A 19,645-nucleotide genomic window follows, 5' to 3' on the forward strand; every position below is an offset into this window, starting at 1 on the left:
GCATAATGGAGAGTGGCTGAAAATAACGACAACTGTTAACATCTATCTCTTTATTAATAAGGCATAATTTACATAAGCACTATACAATAGCAGTACTACATTCTTCTAAAACACACAGTAATAAAATTATTATCGATATGAATGGCAGTGCATTTTCTATTTGAATCTGTACCGCTATTCTACGTAATGTATAGGGTGTTTCATCAAAAATGATCAATTCCACGTGAAAGATGAAATTCCTCCACACGAATCTCTCATGCGATTTTGAAAAAATCCATGACCCGGATAGAGACAATCATTGTTTCCATTGGTAAAAATAGCATTTTCTGCTATAAACGCTACCGTATACACATTCCACAAATTTTCAAAATCCATGCGAAACAATTTCGTTCTTCTGTGTTTTCACGCAGAAAAATTATTCGTATTATTTATTAAAGAACTATCACTGCTATAGAAAATATATTAATCTTCTTAATATACGGAGATTTACTAATATGTAGAACGACGTCGAAATAATGTAATTAACGTACTTTCGTTCCATTCCGTTTCGTTTCTCGAAAATCACTTAGCCGGGCATTATCATCAACGTAATTGTCATCATGCTACTGATTATCTAATGTGAACTTTTCCTTTGTAGGTTTAAGAGAATGGACTAAACAGGAAACGATTCTACAATCACACGTAAAGCGTTCCAGCCTGAAAGTCAGCTGTAATCGGGCTCAACTGAGCGAGACCCTCGACGAAACAAAACGAAACTTCAATCCAGCTTCTCTCGTAATAGAAAGCATACTTATAAATCTACAATCTACTATACGATAGAACCTTGCTGTGTACTGTCGACACCCGTTTCCGCAGTTAAAAAGCGGCGCAAAGGCTGCTCTTGATTAAAATTCCGGAAGACTGGTCGATCATCGAAACCTTACGGTCTTTCATAACAGATCTTTTATAATATTTTCTAATATCGTTCAATACTGGTTACCGACTACTTGTCTAAGAACAACACCATGATAAGTGTATAGCCCTGTCGGATATGTTTTATAAGCGTGACTTTTTAAACAAACGAAGACAACGTTTGTTTGAATTCCTCGATCACTTGTTAAATATACAATATTTCTTGAGTTCTTAATGTGTAATATTCGTTCATCATTCGGAATTGTTTGATTCAATTTAATGGTTCAACTGCTGTAGCTGGCGAGGAGGGAATGTATGATCGACATTTAAATATGGGTAGTCGGTATGACGCGGTACCTAATGCTTTTAATTTTAGCCAAATTTTTCGTCGACCAGTCTTTCTGAACATCTCGGTTAGCACTTAATCGTCCGACGAGCGAATGGAAACCATCTTCAACAACTTTGAACATCGAACTCTGTCTACGAGTCGAAAGACACTTAATATTCTTTTCATAGTGCGATGACATCATTTGTTGTAAACGCAATTGAATGTCGTGACATCTTTTCAAAGCCACTCATTCGGTATTTTTACGTTCCTTTCATGATTCATTCTATAGATTTTCTACTGGTATTATCTCCAATCTCTATTTTACATACATTTCAAAAATATTATAAACATAAACGTAAAACATAAGAATTAATAATGATATCTCATTAAAATTTTCCATGTAACTTTAAATACATGAATTTGTTTTTCCATGTTTTAGAAAGATAAAAGTCATCATCAACAACTTGAGAATTGCTGGAACTTTTGTTCCTTGTAGTCTTCGTGATCTCCATCTTGGACTGATTTAGGCTGATTGAAAAATAGATGCGATCCGCGGAAAGGAGCTAAAAACAGGTGCTCCCGATGATTCGAGCAGATTAAATCGATTAATCTCAGGTGCAACGAGTATTCTCAGCGCAGTTTTGTAATCTTCTGAGCCTCTCCCTGGGCGTTCGTTGACTCGTGGTTCAGGGCTAGATCCCGACTCCGTTCGTCGCATGTAATAATGTGCGTGCGGTTCACTTTGCCGCAAAACTGGGACGCTGCGTGCTGAAAGAAGAAACAATTGTGGGAAGAGAGGTTGAAAGTGAGATTACCGCGATGCTCCTTTGATGAACGTCTTCGAGTTTCTTTTTTTCGAAAGACCATGCTGGACTTTAAATCGATGATACTCACCGATAGATTGGATATTCTCTTTTTCTCTTTTTCATTAATAAATGCACGTGAAAACGTAGATCTCAAACGCGTGATATGCCGTATGAACGATTCATTTCACACTGGCTCTGTATCTGTTTAATAGTCGGCCTCTAGCTCTAGCTACTGAGCAGAAGTTCGAGGCCATCATTTGATAGATAGTGTCATTTTGCAAAAATTCAGCCTTATAATATTAAAATATATACAAATTCAGCCTTTGTAAGAATTCTTCTTGAAACATTTTATAGAATGCACAAAAGCTTAACAATATTGAATATAGACAGACATTTTCTATAGTGTCGTTTATTTTATTGTGTGTTTAAAATGTGATAATGAAGGAGATGGTCCGAGACTTTTGATCAGTAGTATATGTACACGATTCGACGGGCTATTCTATTTATTCATTAACTTATAGTACACAGGTTCACGCGCTAAAGATACTCGTGCAAATGAGGAATCAATCTGAATTTTCAATAACATACTGGAATCTATAATAATTGTAAGCAATATATGCCGTAAAATGGTGGAAAGTTGCATTCACCAGCGATTACAGACAAATGAGTCATAACGTCACATTTTCCAACGGAACGTAGTATACAGTTTCAATTCATCGTCGCAAATAAGGCCATATGTATTAAAGCTACTCGTACATGTTACATGTGTAATGTACACACTAATTATACATACATACATACATTTATATATAGTATACGTATTCACAGTTCGATTCATAAGGCGATGAGACTAAAGTACTATAATAAATTCATTGATCTTCAGCTTTCTCCCATTTGCGTGATCGACTAATGAAAAAAAAAAGAAGAAAATGATCAAAAAAATAGACATCTCTATTACATAAGGTCATACGAGGATTCATCGTACATAATTTTGTCGCAACTAAAACGATTATGTCACGGATATAAATAACAGATATACAATTACTAGCAGTTATCGTCGTGTTACTAACACAAGGTAATATGGTAACGGGCTGATAATCAATGGTTGTTTCCCTTGAAATGAATCCTCTGTGTTCATATATGTCTAAATAGGATTAATACTTTTGTATTCGCAAGCTGATTGAAGTAATTAGAGGATCTACAAATATTTGACTAAATATTTAACTTTCTGTATGGTCGAATGCCCTTTTTAACGATTGTACGCATTGACGATGCTCTAATTAAATCAAGCAGTATGGACTGTCGAGATGTTTAGCCTGAAAATCAAAATATGCTTCACAATTGTTTCAGCAACAATTTAGTTAAAAAAAATAGAAACTATAAATGTAATACACGTCGTATTAGATCACAATTCGCTTTGAGACTTACAATCAAAACCCAAGGCGTGGAATGTTGTCGGTATCGCGTTACAGAGGATCGATTTCTCGAACTAGAAAAGATCATTCATTATCGCCGCCCTACTGTTCGTTCCCGAGTTGTCATTTCTATCTCGCTGAGCTATGATCCCATTAAACTCATGCTCGTTGATATTTCGTTCTTTTTCAAGGGACGAGTCCTCGACGGCCGGAATTTTCATCGATAATGGCTTTCATCATGGTCTTGACAAATGCCTCATCTTCCTTTCAACACTGTACACGACACCCTACAAGCGCAACGTGGCTAACTTCTTCCAATTTCCCTTTGAAGTCATGCAATCGGACTGGAAGCGTCTTAATTTCACTGGCAGATTTAATAGTCTTCATTGATGATGTTAATTCGAGGTCAATTATGTGTGAATGCGATGGTGTGGCAGCGAAAGTTTCGCCCCATATAAAAATGTAATTCTTTTTGTTCGGCTATTGCGGCCCGAGTTAACGATCAGCAATTTAATTAAACGGCCCGATTAACTACTGAATTAATGAAGATAGAAAACGAATAATGATGAAATCATTAATATATCACGTTTGTATGTAGTGAAAGTTCTGCTACTTTGAAGTTAGAGTTTTTCATTTAATGTCTTCCTCTTCTTGCAGGAGAAACATGAGTGAGTTATCCTCGTTTTGAAAAATTTAGGAAAACATTTTCTCTCTTCCTCTTTTTTTATCATTGAGTGGACTGATATAACATATTGTATAAAAAAGTAAGAATATTAAGTCGTTGCCGACGTTGGAAAAAAAAATAGATTTGTTACTCTTCTTCGCAACAGAGGCCACAATGCAAAAACGCTTGTTGGTAACTGAATTGCAGGAGATCAATTTTGCTCGATGAAAATGTCAAAAATAGCAATTGTAATCAAAAGTGACATTGACTTTCTCTATGGTCTTGAAAAGTATTTGCACATAGCCTTATTTTCCAATGAGATGTTTTTTTATCCAATTTCGCATTTGATTTTTATAGTATTATATTATATATAAATAAATAAATATTTTAGTAATCATATAAACATGCTACTAAATGATGTATAATTTAATGTATTTGTATCTTAACTGATTAAAATGTACACTCTATACCAAATGGCATGTCAATACTTTCGATAGCCACTACAAAACGTTTTACAAGATTTTTATGCAAACAGGCAGTTTGATCTTATGATCCAATTATTCGTTGGTTAGAAGGATTCTTAAGCTTCGTTTTGACAACACCAATTTACAAGTCCCATCGCGAATAATACATAATTGTGAATTAAAACTTTTGTTTCATGCAAAATTAATTGATCATTTAAGGCCATTTCCTTCACCATAGGTATTGTACCCATAAAAATTTAACGATCTTCTGGAATAATAATTTTTCCAGATATATTTAAAGAGAGAGATACTTCAAATACAAGTATCTATGGAATTAAAATATGAAGGTAATAAGAAAAACAAGGAAAATGAGCAAGTACTTATGGCAATCGCGAATGGTCAAGTAATCTTAGATCTCTGTCCTTTTTATCATGACTCCAAACCACCTACGATCATTACTCTAAATGTTCAAGGTCACCAAAAACACTGGACGGGGTATCTGTGCATTACTTAACTGAAAGGATAAAACGAATGTCTTTGGTATACCCGACTGTGTTCGAAGAAAAAAGAACGAGGGAACAAGTAAGGGAGAAAGATGTTACTACACTACGACGAAAGCAAGCAGAATGGTTGATACGGTAGCAACTGCGAGACTAATCCTGTTTGCAACTGAAGTGGGTATCTCCGGCTGCTCCGGTGCGGTTCCGTCCTCCAAATACTGATAACTCTTGACTGCAGTTTTCGCTCTGACTATTCGATAGTTCGGCACGCTGGTGTTTACTCGGTTGGTCAGTATATTTTGCAAGGAATTGGTGACACAGTAAAAGTTACCATTCTCATCGAACGCAAATGTATCCGGCCACTGCATCCTTTCATGATCTCTAGAGATCACCCTTTGGCCAGTAGTGAACGACTGTTTAGTGTCCCACATAGCTACAGCATCGTCAGCCAGCAGTCCAAAGTACAACGCTCCCTTGGCTGACATCATCATTCCATCGGTTTGAGAAATTTTCTTTCCCAATTCCTTAACGTGTTCATCTACGTTGCTTAGGTTGCTCTTCAACACCGATGTTGGTATAGAGTACAAATGGAAGGAAGACAGTGGTGAATAGTATACTTGTCTGTCTTCAACACTTGCCGGAGACAGAGCAATCCCATCGACAGATATAGGCATATTAATGAGATTCTTAGAGACCATGAATCTTACTGCTTCGGGTTTAGCTTTCATAGAATCATGCCTGACCTTCCACGAAGTATTGTTACTGAGGGAGTAGACGATTATGCCTGGATCTTCGCGATCACTGTCTGTGATATACGCCATGCCACCATCCTCGTGATCCAAGACAATGTCATTTAGATGGGCTGTACCGTGACGGGCCACTTGTGGAGGGAACTCGTAGGTTCGTAAAATCTCACCGTTGTTCTCGAGATCCAGGATCACCAGCCTTGGTGGGCAGGTGATCTTCACTTCTACAGAGAGAGGTGACATCTTCCCAGAATCAAGTACCCACATACGTCCTTTTGGATCGATCTCCATACTTTGGACCAACTGGAAGGCGTTGCAGTCTCCAACTTCCTGCATGTCCCAGTTAGGGAAAGCTTCCAGCTTAGGGGCGGTATTGCCGTTCACCACGGTTGCAGAAGTGACTCCCAGCGTCACTGGTACTCCGCTTTTCCACCTTGGTACCGTCAGATACATTTTACCCTTCCAAAATTTGATACCAGCTATGAAATTGTTAGCTGGAATGTAATCACCGTGTTCAGTCGCATAGTTTTGTTTCTCTTCTGACGGCCATATCACGTCGATCGTGTTCCATTGGAAGACCACTTGGAACGGTTCATGACACGTGGTCATGGTAACAAGGAGCAGCAAGAATGCTGAGCTCTTCATTTTTTTTACACTTTATTCGCCCACTTTACGTTCTACAATCTATCACAGTATGCTGTCACTTTTTTTTTTAGTCCAATCACGTGGCAGAAAGAGACAAAGACCAGTGGACGAACCAGTTGAAAACTGATACCCGGAACAAGAGTGTTCGTGGTCCGGCAAGTGTCGCCAGAGATCCGGAAGAGCGTCTATTCTCGTCGACGGAACGGTGTGAAGAATATTCCGTGCGTACCAACTGTGTTGGCTGGCCTGCTTTTGTCAACTAACTGATTCAACACTGTCCACCGACCATTGCTACCTATTCTACTAAGCGTTCTGAACTATGGCCCATCACGCGGAGACGATCGCGGTTTGACTGACGAAGACGCGGAGCGTCGCTTAGAGAGGCGTCGTCTCCCCACCCGACGTCGTTGTATTTACACACTAAGATCATCTGTGCACGTGTACACACTACACGTGTGATCGTACGTGGATAGGGATGCATGTGGATATTGTATGTGCAACAGGAACACCCAGCAAGGTATCCCCACCATAATTTCCACGCAAAACGTAGCTCGGCTACTTAACCGTGCCGAGGATGCATTGTTAACATTCCTGGTTTGAATCAGTATTCGTCATTGCGAACGTCGTTCGTATTGTACCTTAAGTTAATTTTTTTATTTATCGAAACAATTAATTGCGTCGCACGTTTACAATGATTCACCAAAATGCTGGTGACAATATTAATTTTTTGCTCGGTATCTATCTGGTTACGAGTCATAAAATCAATTTCATGCACATCATTTCTGATATAGCACAAAATTATGCTTCATATTTGCAGAATCATTATTCTAATTGACCTTTGAAGCTGTATTATCTTTAAAATAGCTGAATCCAATCTACATTTGTTTACGTTATTTATCTTCATCTTGACACTGAAAACAGATCACGTGCTTTTTATACTACACTCGGCGTCAATATCCAGTAAAAAATATTATAAACCATTCTACTTTGAATATATCGAAAAAAATATTTCACAATTAAATTAGGGAAAGAAAGAGAACCATTGGTCTGTTCTTAGAATCTTGTTGAAAATATTATTTCGTCTAATCTATTATTTTCTTCTTTATTTATTCATTCGCAATTTATTGGCCGGTGATTTTCAATCAATGTCCAGCTGGTAATTAAGTTAATACTCTTCTTAGTATCCTACGATAGTTACTGCGTACGTTCATTGTTACGCTAAACGAAAGACGGTTGAGAATAAAATGGTACTCGGCTCAAAGTTGTAAGGCCGGATCCGCTTGAAAAGGAAACGCTGAAAAGGGTGAGCTTAGAAAAGGTTGTTATGCTCTGCTTTATCTTGCCCAGGATGATCCCAAAAAATCGATTCAACGGTTATTTCTTCGAATCGCACCCTTGTACAACTGCGTTGCTCGGAATCCCGTTCGACTTGTTTTTTTCTTCTTGGTAAAGGTAGGTCATTTTATCAAAGGGGAACGTGATAAAAAAAAAGAAGAGTTGGATATAATTTACAATTCATCGTAAGCAAATGAAGAACAATAATAAAAGAAATTTATACTCCTGTTACAGTGTACTTTACCATCAGTGTTATCTATCTCAAACCAGACGTCAACCGGAAATATTGGTCATAGTGTTAGCATTTCATCGATAGTGTTGCCCAAGTAACCGCATGCAGATCAATTTCCTTGGTGCATGATCCATTGATCTCGATCAAATGGAATATATTAATGAATGCATCGGATAACGGTTACGATCAATAACTATCCTACGGTCTAAGACACTTTATCGTCAAATCTTCCAGAGCTCCGAAAATTCCTCCGCAGTTCCTTAGGAAACAGAATCCATCAAGTTAATTATTTCAAATTGATCGAGTTTAATCTACTTCCTAATATTCCACATAAATGCAAAATTTTCTATTCAATGATGTATTCAATGGAAAACATAACGTATTGGACATTTATATATGGTTAGATACTAATTACATTTTCTCTAATACGCCTGAGCAAGAACCATGATTAGAGCTAAAAGAAAATATTCAATCACTGGTGGCTTGATGAAATTGTTAAAAATAGTTGCCATCGGTTACTGGTGTTTGATGGACGGTTTTACGAGTCCATGAATGGGTGATGCGTATCGTATTTTTGAAGGTAAAACGGCACGTGAAAGGAGTAGAATAATAGTTTGGCAATCGTTCAAGTATTTATAAGAATTCATCAAGAACATAGAATTTGTGAACACGTGTACGGCTCGCGACAAGAATCGTCTATCACGAAGCCAATATCTTTTCAACTTATGTTTTATGTTACAGGTATGACGAAGCGGAGAATCGGGGAAAGAGAAACGATCGGTTAAACGTTACATCGAGCTAAAATTGTGAATTAAAGTTACGAAGAAATTAGATTCCTGTAACTTCGGGGAAGGAAGACTCTAATCCGTAAGAGAGTAAATACATATTAGAGGAATTTCGAAGGTCACCTGTAACAATGATCCATAGAGAAGAGTTTTATTAAGCGCTAGAACGATGACGAGCGAGGCATAACTGTCGACGAATGATCATGTAATGTGTATAACGTAATGTTATAACAGTAATAAAGTGCGTGTGCACTGGTAGTGTATCTGTAATAGGTGTTGGCCATTTCAACATCATGGCCATCCAGATACTTCCAGACGTCCGTAGGATTATTCTTATTCATTGTTTTCATCCGTTATAGAGACTTGAGATGCTTGCCATGTTTCTGCAATTATATAATATACTATATAATTCGTTCCTTATAATTCATTAACGCGAGTCATCACAGGAATGCTATTGATCAGACGTCAGCTTGTTACCGAGGAAAGTTTCACAATCGCAGAATTAAATTATTCTAAGACACTGTTTGACATAAAACGCTTCTAAATATTTTGAATATTCCAAATCTTCCGTATAGCATATCTGATTCGCGTAAACATCGTTGGAATAGGTCATCTTGGATTATTACTGCGAAATATATCATCATCTTGTTTGCATTACATTTCAACATATTTTGATACCATTCACTATACAGTTTATTTTCTAGGCAACTATCCAAGGTAAACGAAATAATCTTTCACGAGCCACCAACGAACTAGATATTATTGGCGAGCTCGTTATTTCAACGACGTCGACGTGCCCGGTGATCAGTAATTTTTTTCGTTTCATCGTCCATTGATTCCAGGTCGAAACGAGTCTGATAGTACATAGCCGCTTTGACGAATATTGCAGAAGACTATTTTTACTTTGATCCTTGAAAATTTCTTCGAAGTACTAGCTTAAAAATCAAAGACCAAGAACAATTTCCAAAGTATGTATTATTTACTTGTTACGTTCGCTTTCTGTTTTACGTTTCGAATTTACATAGCTCGACTTGCTTATTAGTGCCTTAGCGATAACATTATTCTCACTCCACTAAGTATTCTAATGTACAAATATTTGCGAATATTACAGGTATAACCGAACGCGGTCTTACGCGATACTCATTTCAAATTGCAATATTGAAAAGTTAATCAAATGGAGAAATAATGATTGGGAAGAATCAAATGTGTCTCAGGTAACCGGACGTTACATTGGCATGCAGACAACTAGACTAAGAAGAGGGTCAGAATTACAGATTTATGCTAATTGGTAACTTATTAATATTGCTGATATCATTTACTCGCAGTTGACCAGCGGGTACTGCGCCATTTTCAGCGCTTAGAAGCACTTAACGTACGTGTAAGAATGTTATTTTAATTAACGCTCATCCCTTCCCAAGTATTACGTATAATCGAGTTCCTATTTATTAGTTAGCCATTATAATGGCACGTTCGCTGTTTACTTATCAGTTAACGGTTTCTTCGATGAATAGAATTGTCGTTATGAATATTTAATACAGTGAGAAATTCATATCTTTTTTCAGATCGAAATTTTTCCGTTTTCCTGCTTGTGTCAATGATTAGCACATTGCGAAACGATAATTCCTCTTCAAGACATCCGAGGAATCTAAATAACAAGTGAAGACGCGCTAAGAATCGTCGTGTTATTTTCCTTCCGACGTGTTTCACAACGCCTGTCTTCATCTTAGAGTAAATATTGCATCTCTGTAACCTTCGAAAGATGCAAACCACAAAACTTTCGTAGGTCCTTCTCTCGACATCTGTGGCCGTAGTACTTAGATCTTAATCGATGCGTCCGTGAATTTAACGCATAAACCTTTCACCAAAACGTCACGATCTCGTGACCCTTTTGCATCCGTGGTATCCAAGTTTTCTTTCTTCGTGTACCGGCTCGTGCGAACGTTATAACTCGTTGAGGTACGTAAAATCGATGTTATCATATATCGACTGGTACCAGTCATTACAGAAATATATAAAGTGAATCACTATGAGTCACTTTGTGATGCAACTTTTTCCAATGTTTTTATCGTCTCTCTGGAAGTTGTAAATTAACGTCTCGAGAATATCGATGAGCGTGTAGTTAACTTGATGATTTTTATGTAGTGGATACGTGACGAACGTATAGTATTTTACACTGGTATAAGAACAAGTAATAAGAACTTTCTGGAAAATTACCAGATATGATATGTTAATACGTATATCTCGATCGTTGAACAACACCGCAAATTGACTACGCTAATTATCTAGAACCGTGAAGAGATATGCTTAATAGTAAATGTCCGTAGGCTTGAAAATAATATAATCAACGTCCTTGTCGTTCTTTTATGCCGACGCAGTTTTACATCCTCTGTGAAACGTTGGTCGCGTTCGCGGTTGAAAATTCTGTGTCACGGCCCACTTTATACCTTCATTTTTATTATCATTAACTGGCCACACTCGCTTTGTTTTTCCATTGAATCGTAGTGACACGGTGCATCCCACAATTCGTTAATTCCTCTTACTCATTGCTCGTTTCATATCCTCTTTACTCATCTCGTTGCTAATTCCAGGCACGAAATATTCACGGTCACAATCAACTGCAGCCTTCGTCGGGACGAGCTTTCACTTCAAGTTGCATCAATGAAACGATAAGTTTTTTCTGCGAGGATCATAAGAAGGAAATAATAATCACAAGAAGGGAACGTAACAAAAATTCGAACTTGATCCGGTGCATCGACAAACGGTCTTATGCAACGCGCTAGAAATAAAGTTACATGAAAGGTTCGACGCTGTAAATCGTAAACAGCGCAGATGGCTAATGTAGCGCCATGCATGCGAACAGAAGATAAATTGCTCGAGCACAATAAAGATAAATTTTGCTATACGTGATATCGACAAGAAATTATTCGAATCTGTCCATTAGTAACTTGCTGTTAGAATCGACAACCTATCATTTATTTGGACATTTCTTTTCCACCGACGCCTCCTCCTTTCGTTCATCGCAAATCGACCGATTCTTTTCCAACTCAACTTGTGACTCTCCCACTGTGTCAAAACTAAAAGTTCGATGAGCTCGAAACAGGACAATTCACCCTCGCTGAGCATTAGATTGCAGTCGTAAATCGTAGGGAAATCTCCCTGTTAAAATCCGCTGACAGAATACCCTTTCCAGTCTATGAAATTTTTATTTCACAATCCTCTTACGCTCTTTCCATAACAATCGTTTTTAACTTGAAATGGAGAACGTACATGATGAAACCATCATAGTCCTATCTTGTCAAGGATCGCTTTAATACTTCTCAGATCAATATCGGTTCCTCAGTCAACCTTCCTGTGCTAACTTTCCGCTGGACGAAGGCGCTACTGCGCCTTATTCCATATTAGAAACACAGGAATCAGATTCCAAGGACGCTGAATAATATTCCACAAACTCTCCAGGTATTGGACCTGATTCTGCCACAGTTAGTATGCAAGCCCATAAACGGGAGAAATGAGAAGTGGCGCTGGAAATAAGTCAGTTCTGATTTAACGATCATAAATGTGCGAACTAGTATATCGGCAAAGGCCGCGCCCTGCGCATCCGTTTCCTAGTGGCCTACTAAAACCAACGTTCTCCTTCTCTCTCTCGTTCTCTTCATGTCTGTACGTCGTGGATGAAAATAACACCATCAAAGCAGGAAGGCAAGCTAGCTGGTTTACGGATTAGAAACGTGAAGAGGGAGGTGGGTCGAAGGAATGATAGCGCTCCTATCAATAAGTCAGGCCAAGGGAAAGGAATATATTCGATTGGAATCGATTGAACTTTGGATGATCAGCTTTTTATCTTTACCTAATGGATATTGTGCGAGCTGTAGGCATCGCGTGTCTATCAGTAGAAGTGGTAATCCAAGAATTATACACGTCACGATCGTTTCCAACTCACCAATTTTAATGAAAGAATTGACTTCAATTTATAATCAGTATATATTGTAATTTTTCTTCCTTATGAAACTCAATATTAGATTTTTCACGTTAGAAGATTGAAAACGACGAAGTTAATGTACCTCATAATCGTGCTATACATATAATTATCTAATCGAGTTAAAAGTTCCCTCTTTGACACAAACTTTGCTTTCAGGCTTACACCGGATTACCTTTGATTTTAAGCAGTCAAAACCGTGAAATCGTTGGTCAGTGATTTTCACTAGGGCAACGATTCGTACTGAACTGAAAGTAATACGCTGGAATTGTGCTTCCGGAGTTTTCAAGCTGCTGAGCTTCTCAAACGTCTTCCAAGTATCGACCGGAGGCTGGCAGACCTGTTCGAGTTCGCGTCGATTTTATTCTGTATCGTAGGTGGGTAATTTCATTAGTTTAAAAGAGATGAAAGGACAAGGTAAGGTCCGTCGCAAACATTATAGAATTTACAGCGATGAAAATATGTCGACGTGTAGCGATTGCTCGATCACGCGAGGCATATCATCAATGAAAGCTACATTTCTTATATCCTTATAAAGGTCTTATAATTTATAATTACAACCTATGGCTATAATATCTTAAGATAATAAAAATATGAACATTATAGACTTTATTAGAAGAATACTTGGACTTCTCGACTAAATTGATATATATTCCCACTGTTAAAGTTTTGATTCTACGGCCAGGAGAAGAGCGCTGAACATATCTCCCACATTCCCAGTGGATGCTAATTTAGGTCGTGGTGTCACACATCCCGAAAAGTGAAGCGAAGGTTTCGCAGTAATGCTGTTAGCGCGAGCGTTACGAAAAATTAGCACAATGACGATGCAGGCAACATGTGATAAAGAGTTTCATGACATTCGATTCGCAATTGTTATTCCCATGGATCATGAAGGGTACGTCTAAACGAGATTAGAAAAGAAGAAAGCAAAACTAGGACGTTGGATGCCTTCGGGTAGCATCGTTTTCACTTGCAATTCAACTCATTTTGCACTCAATTAGCGATCACGAGTATTAACTCTCTGTATGGAAGTTCTTCACAGATGGTTATGTTCTAAATCATCTTTAATTTACTGTGAACAGATCAGGAGATCTCTCGGGTTTTTTTTCTCAGTGTCTTATAAAACTTAAAGTTATATGTAGCTTTGTACAGTATTATTATTTTATCCTTGAAGGAAGTTGATTATCGAAACGTTTGTTTCTCCGTCATGTAACAAAAATACTAGTCGAGAATTACCAACCAGTTAGCTGGTGATAATACGATAAACGAGCACGTCTGCAAACATTGGACGTGTTAACTCCCCGATTGGATCATTACCGCTTCGAAGCCCAAAGCGGGAGAAATGTTTCGACGCTTCCAGAGATTTTTACGCTCCATCGGGGAACGCAGACCGTTTAATTAAATTGAGCGACGTTTCGTGGGAGACTACGTAATCCACGGGAAATATTCAATGAACTCCAATGTCGGGACAGCTCGGTGGCCCTGATTAACAGCAAACGAATAAAGAAATCTTACTAGTTAATTTCATTTTTTCAGAATCGAACGGTGTTCCAATTTAGAATTCATCCCAGAAGAACGTATTTTGATAAACGAAATTGTCAACAAAATGGAATAAAATCTTAGTGACTGTAATAGAATATTTATCATTTGGACGACGTACATAATGAAACTTAATTGCTATTCCCTGAAATGTATTTCTATCGGACATTGTATTAACTTAAAGTTGACAGAAGGTTCAACGAAGTTGAAATCAACGTACCTATTAATCAAGATAACTTAATGAAAGAGTAGGAAATTGAAATACTTGGTACGTAAGGGAGTCTACATAGTACCCAAAACACATTTTCTGGAGAGTAGTGGGTCACCTATTCTAGTCAGCATGCTGTCGGTCAGATGAAATCGTAAATCGACGGTTACCATAACGACCAACGGTTCTCCCTTTATTTTCCTACCCCAATGTCATAGTATTCTGACTAGATCCCCTGGCCCCTCTATTCTCTGCGATTACAAACTCAGCTCCTCCATTCAAAACCCCCGGCGTTCTATTTCTTTTTTCAGAGTTTTCTATCCTGCCTACTGCTCCTGGCAATTCAGCAATAGATTTAATTTCAATCGAGTGACGAGGAAAACGTACCAACGTCGAATGAACTGGTAATAATATTTCAATCCATATTCGTAACTGATTTCATCCCCAAAAACCCATTTTCAACCCTCGATTACCGGAACAAGATGAAAGGTATGGTAGTTTATTTGAAATAATGAACTTTCAAAGAGAATCATTGACGGCTGTAATAAATGCAGTAATTTCTTTCCTATTTATTTCACAGGCATTGTTTTTAAACTTTCCATATATAAAAGAAATAATTGCTGAATGTATTAAAAGCCTCGGGTATTTAACTTAAGATAATACTATTATTATACGTCCATATTGTCCTATTTTATATTTATTATATTTTTTTATTATACAGAGAATTACTCACAAAATTATGGCACTCTTCCAGGAATATCACCCGAAAGTCGCCGACACAAAATTACGCATGAATATCGAGAATTCTAGATATCAAACAAAATAGAAACAAGAACGCAGAAAAATCCTCTCATAGCCTTGCTTTGCGTGAGTGCATTTTAAAGGAGGTCGCTCTACCATGATATAGTGTATTTTCGCTGCAGCAGTCGTTGCGGCGTCGTTGCTGTATAAGGGAACAGCTTGGTGCTTTTACGCAATAAGTAGACACACGAACGTGTTGTTTCTTGGCGAGATAATACGTGTGTTGTTGGTTGCAAGAAAAAATTTCTACGATTAAAAACATCAACATGGTCGCGTAGAAAAATGGTCCGGTGACCAAGGTAGCCAAGACCTTGAAGACTAAAGCTGACTAGTTTGCTTCAAAGAAACCATCTGTCTTGAATGTAATGGTTCACGTCATATCTCAACGATGCTCTATCTTGCGCAACATCCTTCATTTTAAACCTACAAAGTTACATCGAGTAAATTCTAACATCTCCTCCTCCTCCTTATTTCATTTTCATCGCTGACTTATTTGGAAATCGTATCAACAGGTTTTGATAAGGATCCAGAATTTATTAACCGTATGAAAAATCCAGTGATTTCATGCGAGAAACTTTCATTTTTATTATCATACGCATCGTTGCGCTATAAAGATGTGGCTGATGAAACATCGTGTTTATTGAAATTAATAACGAGGCAATTGAAAGTGTGTCGCGACTTTGTTTCGACGTGAAAGGAGGGAACGATTGTCTGCTTCTTGTCGTGTCGTGCTGATCCATGAATAGAGGCTTTCCCATGGAGAAAATCTATTATTTTCATAAGTACGCCCTCTCAGAACGCGCGAAGAAACGGATTACGTAATGTATTTTCATTTTACGTAACGACCATTACAAAACTGTAAGCAATGAGTCATCTTCCAGTCAAAGTCAGAGATCAGTCTGATCTAGTTTCTCCTGTCGGGTATGTATCGCAAAGGAGCAAAGTACGATCTCTTGTAAATCTAAACTCTAGTAATTTTCATCAGTACTTAAGTAAAATGTCTTATAATTTAATTTACAGGTTTATGTCCTTGTTTTGTCTTTTCTATTGTTTCTATGAATCCTTATTGTTGAAATCCTTTCTTTGGTATCTCTGTACTCCTTTATTATTCCTGCAACTCCTTTTCAAGTATTCTTACTATTTCTTTATTACTGGAATTACTGTTTTTATATCTTGCATTTTTGTATTGCTGAAACTCCTTTTCCTTGATCGTTAATATTTTATTTCTTATTCGCATTACTTATTATGATATTCCACTGGTATTTCATTATTATTCCATACTGCTTTTTTTGTTACTACAATTTCTCATTTCCTGCAACGGTTCTCTTGTTACTAAAAAAATCCTCCTAGCAATTTCTCCCATCGAAGTCTTCTACGATTCTTTCCTCTTTGGCTCATTATGCAAATTTTAAGCTTCAATTTCGTGGTGGTGGAATACATATATATCAAGAAGGCATCGCCAAACACTGTACTCGGAAAGAGTTGCGAATCAGAACAGAGCTTCCAGAAATGTCCATAGTCCTCAAATGATCGTCATTTATAAATATTGAGAAAGCAACTCCTATTGATCACAACAAAGAAGCTCCATTTCTTTACATGGTACGCTATTTTCTTATTCTTAATAGAATAGCAAATGTTCAGACAATTTTAATGATCTTCAGTACAGAGTAATTCAAAGTGTACAATAAGGAACCGAAATCTCAATTAGAACTGTATAAAGTGTAATTTAGCCTTGATTCAATTGCTATTCAAAAACATTGAAGAATATGTTGCGAATCGACCCTGAGTGTCATGATATCAATCGGTGCCGCCACATAATGCTTTAATTTAGGACCATGCTATACAGTAGAAGCTTTTGCACCTAGCATTCGTGCTCATTACATCACTCTAGGCGTGAAATTCAATAATTAAGTCAATGCTTCTTTCATCAGGTGAAAACACAGGATATCTCCTAATTTATTCGTATTGTATCATTAGTCGGGAATACAATAGTAATGAATAGAAAACATTTAATGTTATTGGACAAGGTGAACGATCATCAATATTGCAAACTAATTACTTTGACAATTGTCATGTGTGAAAATAAGCTGGAAAAATGGATTCCTCTGATATTCGTAGAAGAATCGTAGCATTCGGAAAAGGAAACTTCGGAGGATATATTATTATTCAAATTCTATCCATAATATAAACTTCTAGGAAGTCTTTAGTGAAGGCTGTAATGATAGTCATCAGCAGTATTTTTTCCATAGATGTATTAAAATGAATTTTTAAATTCGTAAACGTAAAATCTAAAAAATTGTAAATAATCAGTAAAGAAGTCATGGCTGTCGACTCTGTCGATAATAGACAATACAGTAGAGTAAACTCTTCCAATTGAATAATTTTAGTCCACTTCATAGAAGGAATTTAGTCATTAGATGTTTCAGTGTCATAACGTATGCTTAAAGGATTAGGACATGACCGAGGTCCAAACGTTCGAGGCCGCAAAATGAGAGTAGGTCATTGGCAAAATGACTCGCCAGTTCAAGATACCAAGATCAACGAATTAAATGGTCAGCGGTTAAATAAAGGATCTAATAGCATGGACAATTTCTTTAGGAAAGTATTAATGAATAAAATAAAATAAAATAATATATTGACGATGGCAAAATTTATAACAAATTGATTCATTATTTATCTCGTGGCTATATCTTCTACACATTCAAAGGTGAAGAAACAATATTAGACGAAATGAGAACTCTCTCAATAAATGATTTCTAAGATAGGGTTCCCAAAGCTTTATCCTCGATCAAAGTCATGGCTACAACACAAGTATTTTACATCGCTTTTCCACATGGGTAGGTATTTATAAAATAAATTGATCTTAATCCTTGAAAAGTTGTGATGTGAAAATTATAATTTGATTACTCCATCAAATTCAATTATAAATAATCAGATAGAATTTAAACAATTTATACAGTGTTTTAACTGTATGAAAACGCTTGTTAGAACAATCTTACACTGTTTTGAAAAATGCATGTAATAAAAAGATCATCGGTATTTGTTTAAATAGGATTCTCTATTCTTTTTATACACCAATCAATTCGTTTTTTCTATTTTTTATTTTCTTTAGTGATTCTTTATAAGGATAAACACATATAAATATTATTTTCAATCGTTTAATTATGTTTATATTTAAAAGTTATATAATTTGTATCATTATTAAATATACACAGTTCTATGAAATAACAAACATGTACAGCGTAAATCTGTATTTATTGTTTATCGAATGAAAAGTTCTCAGCTGATTCGGCGAAAATGAAATCTATACAAACGATACCACGTGGAGAATTTATTTTTACGTTGTTGGTTATTTTATACCTAACCTCATTCAATCCCAATCAACAGTACGGTACAATCTTCCGAACAAGAGTTTAGGTTAGAACTGATCAAATCGTTATTACGTTTTAGAATTTATTCGTAGTTACTACACATCTGCTACACGTCGTAGGTTATTCTATATCAACGAAACATTAAAATGTTCCGAACTGGATTGAGAACTGTACGTATTGCTCTAGGAACAAGAGCCTTTGCAAATGCACCGGCTCAAGAACAATCGATTTCAACTGCTTTCAAAGTTCAAGATCCAAAAGATTTCAACGATCGCGTTAAAAACTCCAAAGTGCCTGTGATCGTTGATTTTTTCGCAACGTATGTAAAAATTGGACTGTCATAATGATTTTAATGATAAATTTATCATAATGAATTTAATTTGATTTATAGATGGTGCAATCCATGTCGTATGCTCACTCCTCGTATAGAATCGGTAATCGCAGAGAAACAAGGAAAAGTTTTACTGGCAAAGGTTGATATCGACGAGAATAGCGATCTTGCCTTAGATTACGAGGTTATTTCTTATTTTTATAAATTTGTTGCCTATCTTGAAATAATGAAAATAATAGAAATTTTATATATGTAGGTTGGCTCTGTTCCAGTCTTGATCGCAATGAAGGATGGAAAAGTTTTAGACAGAATTGTTGGTCTCCAGGATGTAGATAAACTTAAACAATTTGTAGATAAGTATTCAGAATAATGTAATCTAGTTTAACTGTAATTTTGTTGGAGTAACCTTATGGTTACTAAAGTACTTGTATAATATTGTATGGTAATAAGTGTATAATACAGTATAACTTTTTATTTATATATATCTCCAGAATAAACCAATTGTAAGCTTCTCATATATATATGTGAAATAAATTGTTTTTAATATAATAAACAGATAAAATTTAATTAATTATTTACAAAAATTTGATATATCTATTTCGTGAATA

The 19,645-nt window shown here is 36.5% G+C and overlaps 2 protein-coding genes and 1 long non-coding RNA gene across 3 annotated transcripts; 2 read left to right on the plus strand and 1 right to left on the minus strand.

Annotated features, from left to right (window-relative positions):
• Nucleotides 1-31: 31 nt before the first annotated feature.
• Nucleotides 32-6,833, minus strand: LOC117243318 (protein yellow-like). Its single transcript, XM_033510682.1, has one exon. It carries the CDS (start codon nt 6,457-6,459, stop codon nt 5,170-5,172), a length of 1,290 nt encoding a protein of 429 aa, XP_033366573.1. The 5' UTR covers nt 6,460-6,833; the 3' UTR covers nt 32-5,169.
• Nucleotides 6,834-8,044: 1,211 nt separating this feature from the next.
• LOC117243082 lies at nt 8,045-15,108 on the plus strand. Its single transcript, XR_004495389.1, has 7 exons — nt 8,045-9,779; nt 9,923-10,183; nt 10,374-10,767; nt 11,400-12,709; nt 12,947-13,164; nt 13,455-14,594; nt 14,846-15,108. It is a non-coding gene; the product is annotated as an uncharacterized LOC117243082 (long non-coding RNA).
• Nucleotides 15,109-18,635: 3,527 nt separating this feature from the next.
• Nucleotides 18,636-19,558, plus strand: LOC117243081 (thioredoxin, mitochondrial-like). The gene is made up of 4 exons (XM_033510264.1): nt 18,636-18,752; nt 18,826-19,025; nt 19,098-19,221; nt 19,294-19,558. Exons 2-4 carry the CDS (start codon nt 18,853-18,855, stop codon nt 19,405-19,407), a joined length of 411 nt encoding a protein of 136 aa, XP_033366155.1. The 5' UTR covers nt 18,636-18,752; nt 18,826-18,852; the 3' UTR covers nt 19,408-19,558.
• Nucleotides 19,559-19,645: the final 87 nt, after the last annotated feature.

Source organism: Bombus vosnesenskii, unplaced genomic scaffold, assembly GCF_011952255.1.
Source record: "Bombus vosnesenskii isolate JDL3184/JDL3185 unplaced genomic scaffold, Bvos_JDL3184-5_v1.1 scf7180000013265, whole genome shotgun sequence".
Lineage (NCBI taxonomy): Eukaryota > Metazoa > Arthropoda > Insecta > Hymenoptera > Apidae > Bombus > Bombus vosnesenskii.

Bases quoted from the DNA above. Each gene is read 5' to 3' on its own strand.
- LOC117243318 (XM_033510682.1), bottom strand. From the start codon at position 6,459: ATGAAGAGCTCAGCATTCTTGCTGCTCCTTGTTACCATGACCACGTGT.
- LOC117243081 (XM_033510264.1), top strand. From the start codon at position 18,853: ATGTTCCGAACTGGATTGAGAACTGTACGTATTGCTCTAGGAACAAGA. The intron at 19,026-19,097 runs GTATGTAAAAAT...TTTGATTTATAG, and splicing joins ATCGTTGATTTTTTCGCAAC to ATGGTGCAATCCATGTCGTA. The intron at 19,222-19,293 runs GTTATTTCTTAT...TTATATATGTAG, and splicing joins ATCTTGCCTTAGATTACGAG to GTTGGCTCTGTTCCAGTCTT.